Genomic DNA, 14,816 nt, shown 5'->3' with positions numbered 1-14,816 from the left:
AATCAAGGGCAATAATGATGCACATATTTGGCGAAGCAACACATAAACCCCATGGTTATCATTTCTTTATTTTTCTTCTTGTCTAAATCATGGGCTTTAACTAAAACCTCCTTTTTGCAGTCACACTGAAAAACACAGGTGCACAACTGTACATTCTGCTTAAAATTCCTGTAAAGTTTCATCACTCTGGCTAATTTACTGTTACTGAAGAAGCAACCAACACAAATATGTGATGGAGAGACAGACATACAGACGGCTTGACATACAACCATTCTTAAAACAATATATATATCTCCCGTCGGTAGAAAGGAATGCATACAATAACGGTTGTAATTGTTTTCATGTGCGTATTTTGTCGACTGTTTGGATTTGTCCTGTCAATTTAACAATATAACAGTACGTTATTTGCATGGAGTCGTGCTCTTGTAGTTTACATTACTTGGTTGTTTTTGTTTGTTTGTGTATCCAAAGCTGCAATAAAAAAATATTAACACTACACGACCAATGACCTTAAATTCTTTCGACACCGGCTCAAAGTTTACAGTGAATGCTTATTTGAAAATATAATGCATGTATTGTTTCTTTCCTCTCTACCGGAAATATTTATTAGATTGCGGCTATTACACCTTTATGGTGAATGGAATACATTTTCATAAATATGGTTACTAAGATATCTGACTACTTGGTTTAAGTCAAGGATTTTCTCTTCCAATTACATTTGCGTAGTCTGTCTCGGCATCGCTGTTTTCAATCCAACCTTGTCACGAAGTACACCAAGATGATGAATTTGAATGAAAACAACAAATTATTTTGTCTACAAACTGCATGACTTTTAAAATAAATTCATTACACGTTAGACGTCCCATAACAGTCATAAATTGTGGCCTTCATGCAAATGCCAGACTTTTAAGGACACTCAATTTTGAAATACTCGGGTTACTTAGAGCGAGAACATTATACAATAACGAATCCAACTCCTGATTAAAATGTATCCAAAAATTTGTCTTTTTTAGCGCCCTAACATTTCTTTGGAAATAATTGGTTACACTGAGGAGCAGTTAAATCTGTTATTATTGTGAAGAAATTATTTTACTTTTACATCTTATGCTACAGCAGCCAATAATCATGTGATATCACTGGGTAGTTTCTAGATAAACTGAAGTAATTCAAAACTCACATTCATTATCATTTTTTTTGTTTCAGAATGAAATTACTCAATGAAAAATAAACTCATAAAAAAAATCAATATGCTTTCACACCAGAGTTATCAAACTATCATCGATATATGTTTAACATAAAATTTCACTATATTTAACATCATATGCAATAATTAGTGTTTATAAAGTACATAACAGTATAGACATTGTTGATCTATCTGGCGTTATACCTGGTACGCTAATTATCTATAATTGGTGCAGCAGCTGGTGTAGGCTATTAAGACCACTGAGTAAATTTCCTCTATATTACAGTCAATTAACCAATTTGCATTCGAAATAAAAATGAGTTCTAGTTCTTCACGACCTAAAACACAGTATATTTGAAGAGTGTTCCGCTTGTGAAATAAACATTAAACAACGTTAGAACAAACACCCTGATTCTAATAAAAAAATGAACGTAACAACTTTGTATTTGAAAGTGACAATATCTGATGCAGGAGAACAAAACATGCGGTTAAAATGTAAACCAAACAAGTAAATCTAGAATGTACAGCCTGTTGTTTTATTTTTTTTTAAATTAATGACAAGTCAGCACAAAAACCTTTCAAGATGGAAAGTAGCCAACCATCTGAGATTGAATAACTTTGCTTTGCTTAACTGTCATGTGTTAAAAAGAGGTTTATACACGGCGTAGCCGGGCCGTTGCGTGATAATTGGCCCTAGTGACTAATAACAGCCCGACACGTAGTTGAGGGGCGTTATGGGCATGAGGGCAAACTAACCTATGTAATGCAAATGTGTTTAGTTGTGTTTAACCTATAAAAAGAATGTGTTGACTGCTACCCGATATTCCCTTTATGGAAATATTTTGAAATAAATACACTTAACTTGGATAATGCAAAAAAACGTTTCACCAGAAGAGATCATTATTCAATTGGACAAAAGGAACACGAGATTTCAGGTTGGTTGTTGAGGTGTTGTTTATTTCGGACACTTTCTTCGGATCATAGTGATTTCAATTATTGAAATAGAAAAGCTAAAGATTGTTTATTATTTAATAGTTTTGCATATTTTGTTCAAAAGCAAATTATGATTTGGCCAGTATGTTTATGTTTACACCTTTTTTCTTAGCTTGCAAGGACTTCAAAGTTGACTTGTTGGACAGGAATTTAACTGTTTAAGAAGTCGGATACAATCACTTTATTAAGTACATGTGACTTGTATTAGAGACACAATACAAAAACATGTTTCTTGAGTGTAATAATTATGTGCTATATGTTCGAAAATAACAAATACAATAACACATACCACTCAGTGGTGAAAGTGTGTCTATATTAAAAACCTTTGCAAATAATTAATATTTTGTACACCAACATTACAAAAGTTACCAAAACATTTTCATAATATTTCATCAGTTAAGGCCTGATTTATGGTTTCAGTAGGAATGAAACAAAGTCCATTGAATTTACAGTAAAAGCAAAAAATTGCTGTGGATCAGTCATCATCTGGTTAAGCCGCATTGTTCCTCAAGGACTCTGGCTGACAGGCAGATCTATCACATTGGCTACATTGTCAACATCTTTTGACAGCGAAATGTCCTCAAAATTGTATGATAGTTTTTAGGTTGCTTGTCCCTGTGAAGCTTCCAACATTTCTGCATCACTCGTTTCATTTTCAAGACCAGTGCCACATGAATCACTTTGTGTACTTTAGATGACATACACATTTGTCGCTTAGTACTGACAATACTATAGCTGTTTAAACTTATTATTATTTTGTACCCAGACAACTGTTGGTTGGCAACCAGAATTTAGGAGGTTGGGAATAACAGTAATTCTTCCAGAATGGTTTACATGCCTTGTTTATCTGACTTATTCTATTTGCCATTGTTCCATTGGTGTGTTTGTCAATATTGGCTGGGATAAACCAGAGTCTTTTGGATTTGTTCTTATTTAATTGACTAATTAGAACTTTGGAGTCGGCTCTAGGCAGGTAAGTGGCCTTTTTTCTAATAGTCTTGGTACAATGGCACTGGGCAATTTGGATCATCTTAGAAATAAGACATACAACTTAAAAGTAACATATTATTGAGAATGGATGTTTTTTTTTTTTGTTATCTCTTAAAGTCATTTTTAAAATCTGTTTGTTCGACACTTGTTTTGATAATACTTCCTTTAATTTTATTTTTTTAGAGAACTATTATTATTTATTACATACAGTTCTCCACACCTGGTTGTTGAAATAGTTTAGGCCTAAATGCTCTTGGGCCGGTGCCTAACCGTTTACTTGTTTTCCTTCCGACCTAAAGTCCAAGTCGTCCCACAACAGGTGTTTGTGCTCCTGGCGCCCTCGTAACCCAAGATGCATTGTTGTATTTAGCCATTACGTGTTTGTAAATGACTGCAGATGCTAAAATTGGTAAGATAAGATCATTAACGTATCAATATAAACAACGAACGTAATTGATAACACGTCGAATTGACAATTTCAACAATATTTCCGTACGCATCTGCGTACGGGGATTATCATTAACATTACTTAAGCGGGTGTTGCTTTCCCCGATGTCATAGCGAAGAAAACCAAGTTTGACATTTAACATCAGATTTGAATTGAAATGCGACCGGAGGAAGACAATTGCCTGCGCCTAGAAGATTCTTTTGATAGAGGATGTTGATTTCGTCTTTCGTGAAGGGGTCAGGCCTGTTTGGCTTGTTTTTTAGCCATTTTTCGTTGGGGTCCACTGCCTTTGCCCGCAGAACGTCCCTTGTTTAAATTAACGGTTGTTGAAGGCGTTGTTTGCGTAACCTTTCTCACCAAGGTGTCTATTGAAACGTGTTAGCAACCCGTTTAGAGTTGAGGGCTCCAAAACGTTTTTGGTCTTCTTTTTTTGACGCTCATCAGGAATCTTTAAAAAATAAAATCAATAGTAATTGATACATTTTCGCGTGATTAATGTCTACATTTTAAATTTTAATTGCTTGCCATGGATGCATATTAATGTAGACTATTATTATTATTATTACTATTAATATTATTATTATTATTATTATTATTATTATTATTATTATTATTATTATTATTACACCTGGCTATGTTCATATCGAGGTATTTCGGGGGATATCCGCCGGTTTCCCTAATCTCTTTGTCATCTAACAGCCAGCTTTGAAATCGATTAAAGTCACCGGCAGTTTTCTTTTTTTTGCTTACATGTTCGTATTTCTTGTTTTCAATGAATGCATGTTTTCAAATAAATGGTCTAAATCTATACGTCTATTTGCCAACGACTCGAGCGTACTTTCAGCGGTAGCCATCTTAAATGAATACATGACGTTATCGGTCGCGTGCTGCAGATCCATAGGCCGCCAAAAATATTCGATAACCGGCTGGGGCCTTAAAACTGATAATCGCCGAATATTGCAAAAAAAAACAAACGCCTAAACCCTGCACAAATGATTTATTATATATAGTAACATATCTATATATAAATAAAAGGAAATAAGCCATTCAACAATAAGTAACACTTCCGAATTTGTGTAATTTGCCTCATATTAAAACTCCATAATGAAACAACTTTACGCGCACTTTATACAGACAACAGTCGAGTTTTACTACGTACGCGACGTTGCATGTAAATGCTCGTATTTAAGCTCATTTATATGGAATTTTTAATTGTTGCATTCAAATAACGCAACAAGATAAAACCGAAGCCAAACCTTGTTTAAAATATGACTAACAAATCCATGACGGAGTTAATCCTTTCTTATCGCTGCTATGTTTATGGAATAAACGCACGTTAAGTTGGTTTGCTATAATGTGTTCAGTATATTGATACCTCCTGTCATCTGAATGTTACTATAATTCAGAAGAAAAGTTCAAGAAAAATGTTTGACAACAAAGTGACAAGGGGAATCACTGTCGAATCAACGTGATTATTCCCGTGGCCAGGTATGTATATATTGGCCAGTTATATATTTATTATATATTTAATCAACCAGCTAATGATCTCTCTTGACGTACATATTTTCACAAAAGTTAGTTAAAACAGAATTGTCATTTTTCTGACATTTGCATGCATGGTTGTTACTTACCCAATTATCTAGTCAACCTGGACGTGCCTTTAAGGCCCGGTTGTTCCCATGACTATCTGAAGTCAAATATTGCAAATGTGTAAAAAAATATGCAATGAATGGTTGGACCTTCATGCATTGAATTTGTTTGTAATGCAGTTATATATGCACTAACAAGCTAAAGCTCTCGGACCATTATCAACCTGTTATGCCAATAATGACAGAGGGCACACCGACGCAGTTAATTTACTTGATTGAATATATGAAGTAGACTGTACTGTATAACATGTTAACATCACCGCAACCCATGTTAACATCGTGTTATAAAAAGTAGCATTTCATATCGATAACAACACGTAGAACAGGTAATATAACAAATTCAATATCTCTGTTTAACCTGAGGCTAATATTGCGATTTTAGAACTATTACTCATCCATACCAAACTTTGGGTAAAACTATGTCTTTAGGTAAGTTTTGTTCTGAGAAATAAGGAATTGAACCCAGTATTATAATACTGCTTATTTCTTTTATGCGTTGGCGAACCTACTGAATACTGAATAATATAAAAACAAAGAATGGCCAGGCTCTATGCAAATTTTCCCTCCTCCTGCCCATAACACTGTCCACGAATAGCTACGACTTACTAAAACTGAAAGTATAAACTTTACTTTAGGCAACCAATACACAACTTCAACAACTTGTAGCAACGTTGTGTATTATTTGCTAAAGTAATGTTGTCATAACGTAGAAAACGTCCAAATCCATACCTTGGTGATAACGTTTAGACAACGTTAGCGGAAACGTTGCTACATCGATTTCATAACATTATGGGTTGTTGCTGCATTTATTAGTTGCATAGATGGGGTAATAAAAACGAACGAAAAACCTCTGTCCAATACAATAGTAACAATATAATGAAACACATAGCGGATAATGTATTATCTTGCTCGGTGAATTTACGTAGCGCAAGTTACAGTTAAATTTATGCCACAAGGATGAATTATGTTTATTTTCATTTAACGTCTTGCACATGTCTGGTCGACCAATATAAAGTGCATGATTCAGAAGTTAGATACGTATAACTTACTTTTCTTTTCTCAAAACAAATAGAGATTAAAAATTCTTATTAAAAAAAAATAAACTTCAATTTTTATAATTTTTCGATTAATAATTCGAGAGTATAAACTCACACATATTTGTTCTAAATTCAAGACTGCGTCTATCAAAACGAGCATGTTGTAATAACGTTAACACTATGACAACACTTTAGATTAAGGAAACCGCAGTGTTAGTACAACGTTATCATAACTTTGTCCCATCTTTAAAAAAATCATTATCAATTCAATACTTCCAAATCATTATAAGATGCCTTGTTTAAATTAGTTATTCCATTATTCCTAATTTAAATAATAATTAGTGGAAACGAATTAGAAATGAATTTAGGCACTAACATTGTCACAACTCTGTGAAAAGTTATACAATAACATTGTTATGACACAACCTTCACACAACGTTGTTAGTGTTTGCTGGGATACTACTCCAAGTGCACTACGTCATCCAGTAATGTGTCTACAACTCATACAACATTTACCAAGATGGAAAGTGATGTGATTGTGCGGGTATTAGTGAAACTTTAACTACAATTCGCAAACAACTTTCAAAATAAACTGCGACTTGTCTTTGTGAATTTACAAGTTTAATTTTGCAATCTCATAATCATAACGCATTACTTTTATGATGAATATTTTATTTCTACTACATTTGTTAAATTTGTCTGGGAGAAAATACAAACACAGTGATAGCTGTGAAATTACCCACGATTGAATAAAGGGACTTTACGAGAAAAGTTCAGAAAATCAGTCTTCATTTACAAATAAAAAACAATGGCGTACGGGTTAGTCATTTTTTAAGTCAGTTTTCCTGAAAGTTTATATTCAAACTTATATAAATCAGAATAACTCATTTTGCTACGGATTCCCCACTTCTAGATACCATCGCGTGATACAAGCAGGATAACGTGTGAAGTCTGGTCAATAGATATGTTCTTTCCTAATCAAGAAACTCATTTTCTTGGACGTTCGTCAATAACATGGCCTGATATGATATAGACAATGTTTTCAAAAGAAAAATCATTTAGTAAGATCGTGAGTGAGCATACCATTGAAAATAATATGTCTTATTGAACAGCTTCTGATATAATTTAGAACATGTGTGAACATGAAACTTGATTTTATGGCACAATATGATGTAGGTGATAAAGTTTGTTGGTAGTATTGAAAAGTAATAAAGCAAAATATACGATGTGAATAGCACGTGGTTTATATTCATCATGCAGGATATATTAATTGATCATTAGCCTCATTCTGTACGTTTTTGAATGTCGTGAAAGGTTCAGTGGCCAATCTTTAACATGCCAGACGCTTCATGGAAATTGTTCTCGATGAAGTATTTACATGGAATCTGTGAATGAATTTCTACGATATCTGTCAGAAACAACATATGAAATCGTCAGTTTCTCTGGAAGCGTTGGATTAACAAATAGCCGCTTGGAAAGTTAACTTGATTTCTTTCAAAATGCAGTGAATGTTGAATGCTTTTTTGGCTTCGTAAAATAGCTTGTCTACGAAACAATTTAAGAACTTGTAAGCATTGTTGTATTTTACAAGAATCTTATCGACCATATTTCGTGTGTATCAAAGGAAAATTTATCTGCAACAGGGCTGATTACAGAAATGGAAAGCAAGCGCACGATTGTCATTGCTATAGATGACAGCGTACATTCGGAGTTTGCATTTGACTGTAAGTTTTAAATAATTTTATCAATTTTCTTGAAGATTGAAATAGTTGTTCTCTTTGTTTTAATAATTCTTATTTTTTACTACTAATAATTTTAATAATTGCCAAAGCATATAATTCATGTTTCATTTCTATTGCCATGCAGATAAACTCGTAAAAAACAGTGTTTTAAAGACGCGCAATATAAGTTGATGCAAAAAAAAAAATATTTTTTAATTATAATGCATTATCATGTTCTACTCATTTGACTTAAATGATCAAAACAAAACAAAAAACAACATTAGATTTGTGTACAAATGAATAAATATTAGCGACATCTTTTCTCTTTTTTTATCTCATTTTTGACCACGTAGCTATTAAATAAATAAACCAATTTTTAAGGCTAGTTTCATCCGTAAACAAATAATATGTTTTGTGTTGTTTATATCATTAAAACAAATGAGTTAAACTTAAGTATGCATTAAAATGAAAACAAATAATATATTTTTGCATCAACCTGTCTTGTGCGCCTTTAAAGCTGCACTCTCACAGATATACCATTTTTACAACTGTTTTTATTTTTTGTCTTGGAAAGTGCAAATTTTAGCGTGAATATCTGCAAACCAATGATATAAGATTGCTGACAATAAAAGCAGATCATAGATTTTCATATTTCCTTTCAAAAATGTTTTATGGCTTAAACCGTTACTAACGGTTTAAGAAAAACATAAATTTATGAACTTAAATATAAAAATCTGCGATCTAAGTTTTTGTCAGCCGTCTTATATAACTGGTTTCCGTGGATTGTCTCAAAAATTGGCTTTTTCCAAGACAAAAAATAAAAAAAATTCAAACATGTGAATGTCTCCAATTATAGACACATTATGTGGTCATGTAACATAAAATTATACACAAAAAATATAAGCACGTACGCTTTTTTACAGTTTACGTAGACAATGTCCATCGCCATGGTGATCACATCGTCCTTGTGCACGTGCCTGAATATAGCAACATACTGTCTGCTTGTGAGTACTTCTACATGTAAATTACAAACGTATCTTGATCGTAGTCGACTTGGCAAAATTGAATGTGATGACACTAGGTTAAATATAAAGCTGTTTCCGCCGTTTTCATATTTTACTACAAAAACGTATATTTGCCATACCTTTAAATACTATTTATCTGAGTATATTTCTTTTCTTTGGTGCATATGGACAGTCGGGCCAGGTAAGGAATTCACGTTTTATTATTTTAAATGAAAATGTTATGATAGCCGGTAACGCTTTTTAATACCGACACAGAAAATTAATCTGAATGACCATGCTAATTGTCGTGGAATAAATTTTTCATTTGCTTTTACTTCATTATGATAAAATACCATCTTCATTTAGATACAAACAACATCTGGTTGGGATTTTGTTTTTAACAATTAAGATTGCAAATGAAACAAACTTTGGACTGAATGTGCTTCGCAGCCAGTGTTTCAGGCGATTAGTTTGAAAACATGACAAACGTTTTGAACTGTCAAAATAGTAGTTGCATTCAAAACAGCAGTTCCCCCCATCCCAACTTCTGACCAATTAATCGTGTTCGAGAGGGACAGTTAACGACGATCCCGTGAAACATGTCCATGTCATCGCTAAACACCACTGGTTCATGTTTATAGTCATGTTTATGTGTTCGTTTAATGCTAACGGTAGCTCACGTGAGCTTACTGTTTCGTTTTGTTTCCCTGTTGCTTCGCAGCGCATTTACTGCACGCGGGCAACGTGAGGTGCAAATACTTAAAGTAAGCCTTAACTAAACTCGGGGCAGAGGTAACCTTAACCAGGGTTACAATATGCCTAGGCTAAAATGGACAAAAAAAACCTAGCATTATCTATAAACAAATAGCGTTGCAGTATTTTTCAAAATATTCGTCGATTTATTTCCACAGTAGTTAAAGCAATATTTATCATAATTATTGGTTGAACCACCAACATAAAGGTTATGCAAATTTAAGTCGTTACAATATTGTTTGTCTGATTGTGTTATATACTTTTGTTATGGAAATATTTCCGTAGCGGAAGATCGCGGATAATTTAACGAATTAGAGTTTACAAATTTAAAAAAAAAACATGTAAAAAACTTATCTTTATCCTGAAAGCGGATTTCTATTTTCTTCTTTTCCGTTGTGAACACTATTTAATTTTACTGACCATTCCGGGGCAGTACCTAACAATCCTTGATAACCATACCTAGTTTTTTTTATATATAGTATGTATGCACTGTGTTGCTGGTGGAGTTTTGTGCTGTTCTTCCATGTTTCTTGTTTGTGAGTTTGTGTTATATGTCTTTGGCGTTTGCCCGGTGCCGTTGGGCCGGGTTTATGTTTAAACTTTTTGCTACTGAGCTTGTTTCTGTAGCTTTTCGCATAAATATTGTCGTTTCTTTCGCATTAAGGTTTTTTTAGATTAGCAAAACATAAGGCGTGGTAAATTTTGTCAGAATTAAACATTAATCCGACCATTATGTAACAAAAAGCATTGCCTAAAATATTCACGATAAAGAAAGAAGGAGGGTGCAAGCTCTTCTCGGTAATTTAGATGTTAAACAATAATGTTCTTTATGACTAAGAAAAAAACGTGTTTTCTGCAGAAACAATGTAAAATGACGTGTGATATGTTGTTGTTAAACTGCCAGTCTTAACGTTTAAGCGCATTACTTATTTGAGGTCGGGTGGCAATTATGAACCTTGTATACGTTTAATACGTTATCATTTATTTGTATATCTTTAAGGGCATCAACCTACACATATATGACTATCTTTAAATAACAATAAAGATGAATTATTTCGTTGTATGCAAAATTAGTAGTAGCTTGTCGACGTAAATCACAATCATCTCAAGCTAAGTAGCAAGACTATGCATACTTTCATCCAGCATTTCTTGTATTAACAATTTACAGAACATTAGATCTATGCATAATCAGAAATGTTTATCATTTGCAATTAACTGATAATAGAGAACGTATGTAGCGGGAGCTTATCAATCAGGAAAATTCTGAATATTTGTGTAGGCTTAAAACATCGCAAATGACGGTACATTGCCTGACAATTGTATACATCCAATCCGCGAGAGCCCAGACAGTTTTAGGTTTCCAGACTAAAAAGACCAATCCATTACAATAGACAGGCATTCAAACAAATGGATGTTTTAACAGCTTGTGTTCTGTTACTTGCATGTTTATCGAAATCAGGAAGCCTTCCTATTTTGATCAAGGCTACTTCATAACCTCATTTCCTTCGTTAATTGATTTGTATATTTGTCTATTTCGCTTTTGAAATATGATACTAACTTAAATACATTGCCAGGATTTTTGAACTTGTAAACAGATTCTTAAGATCTTTACTTCTGTTTGTTTCAGCTTCTCTATTGACTGATCCGAACATCATTGCTGAAATGATAAAAGATACCGAAGAACGGACAAGCGAACTCGTCGACAAATACTCGTTTAAAATGCAACAAAAGCAGGTATTTTTAAAGAAGGTTTACTATAATACTGATATAGGAACTAGACCGTTGTAACATGATATGGTATTTTACTGCTTTGCTGTTATATGAATGTAAAACAATAAATTGGAAACAATTTGAGCATTCATTTCTCTTAAAACTTTTAACGACGAGTATTTGTACTACTCTTTTCTTACAGTTACACGGCCACGTGAGACAACAGTGTGGAAAGCCCGGGGAGGCGATTTTAGAGTGTGCCAGGGAAGAGGGCGCCACCATGTTGATACTTGGAACTCGTGGAATGGGATTAATGCGGCGGACCTTCATGGGAAGCGTCAGTGATTATTGCCTCCACCACGCCTCATTTCCCGTCCTTGTCTGCAGACATAAACCGTTCATAAATGACAAATAATGCTCATATCTATATAAAATTATATACTATCCAAGCTTCATATGGCTACTTCTATACAACATAAGTGCCGCGGTAAACGAGATTTAACATTAATACTATATTTGCTTTTGTAAAACCATCAGCTGAACGGGTATATCAAGCAAAAATGTTGAAGAGAAATCTTACAGAGCGTAATTTGAGAGCGACACGTGCTTTGCATTAGTGGCAAGGTGCTCTGACCGTTCAATGGTAGCGTCGGCGGAAAAAATGAGTTTTATTACAAACTATCTACAATGCATAGTCGTTCATGTCATTTAAGTGAACTACGTGAAGCACAAACTACAATACCTTGCAAATGCTCTATACCGCAGTTTTGATACAAATTAAAACACGGCATTTATGGATTAAATACGTACAACTTGCAAAACATAATTTACGGATGTACCGTGGAAAACTGGAACGGCAGCTCTCCTTTGTTCATTTATTTATCATTTACTGAGCTCGTTCTTAATGCCAAAGACGTGAAAATGGACAAAACAGTTATTAGTTAAGACTTTGTCTTCTCGGAAGTATGTAAATACTGTGTCTTTGTTGCTTCGTGTGTTTTGTATACAAAAGCGACAACACAGTCAGGCAATCTGATTACATAGCATACGTTTCTACTCTCCTGCGAATTCCTCGTATGTGGCTTCGATTTTGAGAATTGTAATAAACTGACATGAAACACCCTCGAAATTGTTTTCTAGGTTAAATTGTTTCCTTTTTGTAGCGAATATAATGTGCATCGGGTGCGGAATGACCTTGTGGGTAAAAGCCGGGCGCCTTTAATGAATAATTTCCTATTGAAGTATGATTCAGAGTACCAATATACGTTGTAACATTATAATTAAATGTTGAAATTGCTTAACCAAACATCTATTTTAAAACATAATGTTGAAATTTTTGTGCTCTTGTTTATTCGTTTTACCACGTGTGTTTTAAAAAGTCAGACGAATCCCAATGTTCTTATAGGCAAACTTATCAACTGTATTAAGGACCAACTATAATACATACTTTTAAGGGTTGTACTTGCTATTGTACCTTCTGTAGTTTTTAAAATTTTGCCATTCATATCTGCATCTCTAAAAATGATGCAATTTAAACTCATCTGTTTTATTCTCTTACTTCTTTTAGTGCTTAAGACTTAATTTTGTCCAATCGGAAGGAAGTTCTTAAGGCCCATTTATTTTAGCTAATGCATGCTTGTAAGCTTTAACCTTTATTCAAATTGATGCAGAGTTGAAGACTGAATAAAATTAACCGCAGATACCTTGTCGAATTTCATCATTAATAGTGTGTGTCTCTTGATGAATTATTATCACTAGAATCAACATCTGAGTTTGTGTATCATAAAGACGTTTAGATAACTGTTAGTTTATATACGTTGTGAGAAAATTTAAATACTTATATATATAGTTTAAATATTCATAAAATATGTTTACTGATATTGGTGTTTTTGAACCTTCACGGAAATGAATCCACTTGTAATATTGAACACAATATATGTGCACGAATTAAATCCAATATTCTTTCTTACAAAAAGTGATAAATGTAATCCCCACAAATTTATTTAACCAAACCAATGATTTTACAAATATAATTTTTGTATAAAGACTTCCTTACTTTTTAAAGAATATTTATACGAACAACTAAAAAAACAAGTACAGTAGTCGAAAGTTAACTTAATTTCCCAAAGACCCCAGATCAGAGAAGTTTGCCTTTGTAAAATCAAAACAAAAACGTGCCAGTACATTCTACAAAAAAATAACTCAAATTCTATACGAATCCTTTTAATTCCAAAACTTCTAAACACGGAAAATGTAGACAAATTTTAAACATTCAAAAGCAGTTTCGTCAAATACATTGAGATTTGTATTTCAAAAAGACTTAATTAATTTATGAAGCAAATGTCAAAAGATCTGGAATAACAGTTTAGTTGTGACAGAACATGGAGGCACGGAAAAAATAGAGAGCTTTGACCATTGCACGACTAGGATTTACTTGACTCCGTTCCACAACATGACCTACAAACGTAACACTAGCATGATAATTCACTTTTTGCAAGATTGATGTTCATCTTGTATTCAACGAATCGATCGGAGAAGCCCTAATTTTTTGAACATGGTCATTCTATGTGTCGGAGTCAATTTTGTTATCATCGATGTGTTACACCTACCAATATCAGAAATCAAAATAGGAAATGATTGAGGAATTTAACGACATGGAGTAACGCTACACACATTGGTTTGCCCTGAACGGTAGAAATCCCATCACCCTTTTATATCTGCAGCGACAACGTATTTGGGCTAATATCGCAATATTTAATTGGGTAAGATTTACTGTAATTTCAATTGAGATTGGCGTTCATAAGGCTTGTAAATGATTCCTTCATTTTTTTCCATTAGGGAGACGTCTTTCCTGCTTACATCCTCTTTAAAATTAAGACCAAAGTAATGAAAAACGTTCGTATATTGCCGGCCCAATCAAATATAAGGGAATGGGTTCAACGTGCTTTATGTACATTCTACCGTACTAATAATCTTACAAATCGATGAAGGAGTTTATCCGTTATTAAGGTGTAACGATGATAGAATAATAAGAATGAAATAATGTCGTTCGTTATCATGCTTTCATTTCATCGACACCTCAATTTGTCACTTGAATGTATCTTAACATTTAAGCGGTAAGTGCATTTTGTCAAGAAATATGTTCGTTTACCTGTTCACGTAGCGACAATTACATCACTATGCAATCATTGTTATCAGTCCCGGTGTCCGGTTATATTTTCGCACGACATAGTTAAACTTTTAAGCGGTGATCACAATTGATGTTCACATTGTAATGTATAGACAGATGAACCATTGTGGGCAGAGGGAACATCCGTTTATCAACCTC

The 14,816-nt window shown here is 33.6% G+C and overlaps 1 protein-coding gene across 3 annotated transcripts; it reads left to right on the top strand.

The window, feature by feature from the left end:
* The first annotated feature begins 4,896 nt into the window (after positions 1-4,896).
* On the top strand, positions 4,897-13,270 carry LOC128232622 (universal stress protein in QAH/OAS sulfhydrylase 3'region-like). 3 transcript variants are annotated; one of them, XM_052946286.1, is made up of 5 exons: positions 4,897-5,102; positions 7,944-8,024; positions 8,945-9,025; positions 11,406-11,512; positions 11,691-13,270. In XM_052946286.1, exons 2-5 carry the CDS (start codon positions 7,958-7,960, stop codon positions 11,901-11,903), a joined length of 468 nt encoding a protein of 155 aa, XP_052802246.1. In that variant the 5' UTR covers positions 4,897-5,102; positions 7,944-7,957; the 3' UTR covers positions 11,904-13,270. The 3 variants fall into 3 exon arrangements, with proteins under 3 accessions (XP_052802246.1, XP_052802245.1, XP_052802247.1); XM_052946285.1 differs by lacking the exon at positions 4,897-5,102 and having other exon boundaries at positions 7,719-8,024; XM_052946287.1 differs by lacking the exons at positions 4,897-5,102; positions 8,945-9,025 and having other exon boundaries at positions 7,719-8,024.
* The last annotated feature ends 1,546 nt before the right edge of the window (positions 13,271-14,816 follow it).

The sequence above is a fragment of the Mya arenaria genome, chromosome 4, assembly GCF_026914265.1.
Source record: "Mya arenaria isolate MELC-2E11 chromosome 4, ASM2691426v1".
NCBI classification, from domain to species: domain Eukaryota; kingdom Metazoa; phylum Mollusca; class Bivalvia; order Myida; family Myidae; genus Mya; species Mya arenaria.
The sequence above is the reverse complement of the archived record's forward strand: the minus strand, read 5'-3'. Positions and strand labels throughout refer to the sequence as shown.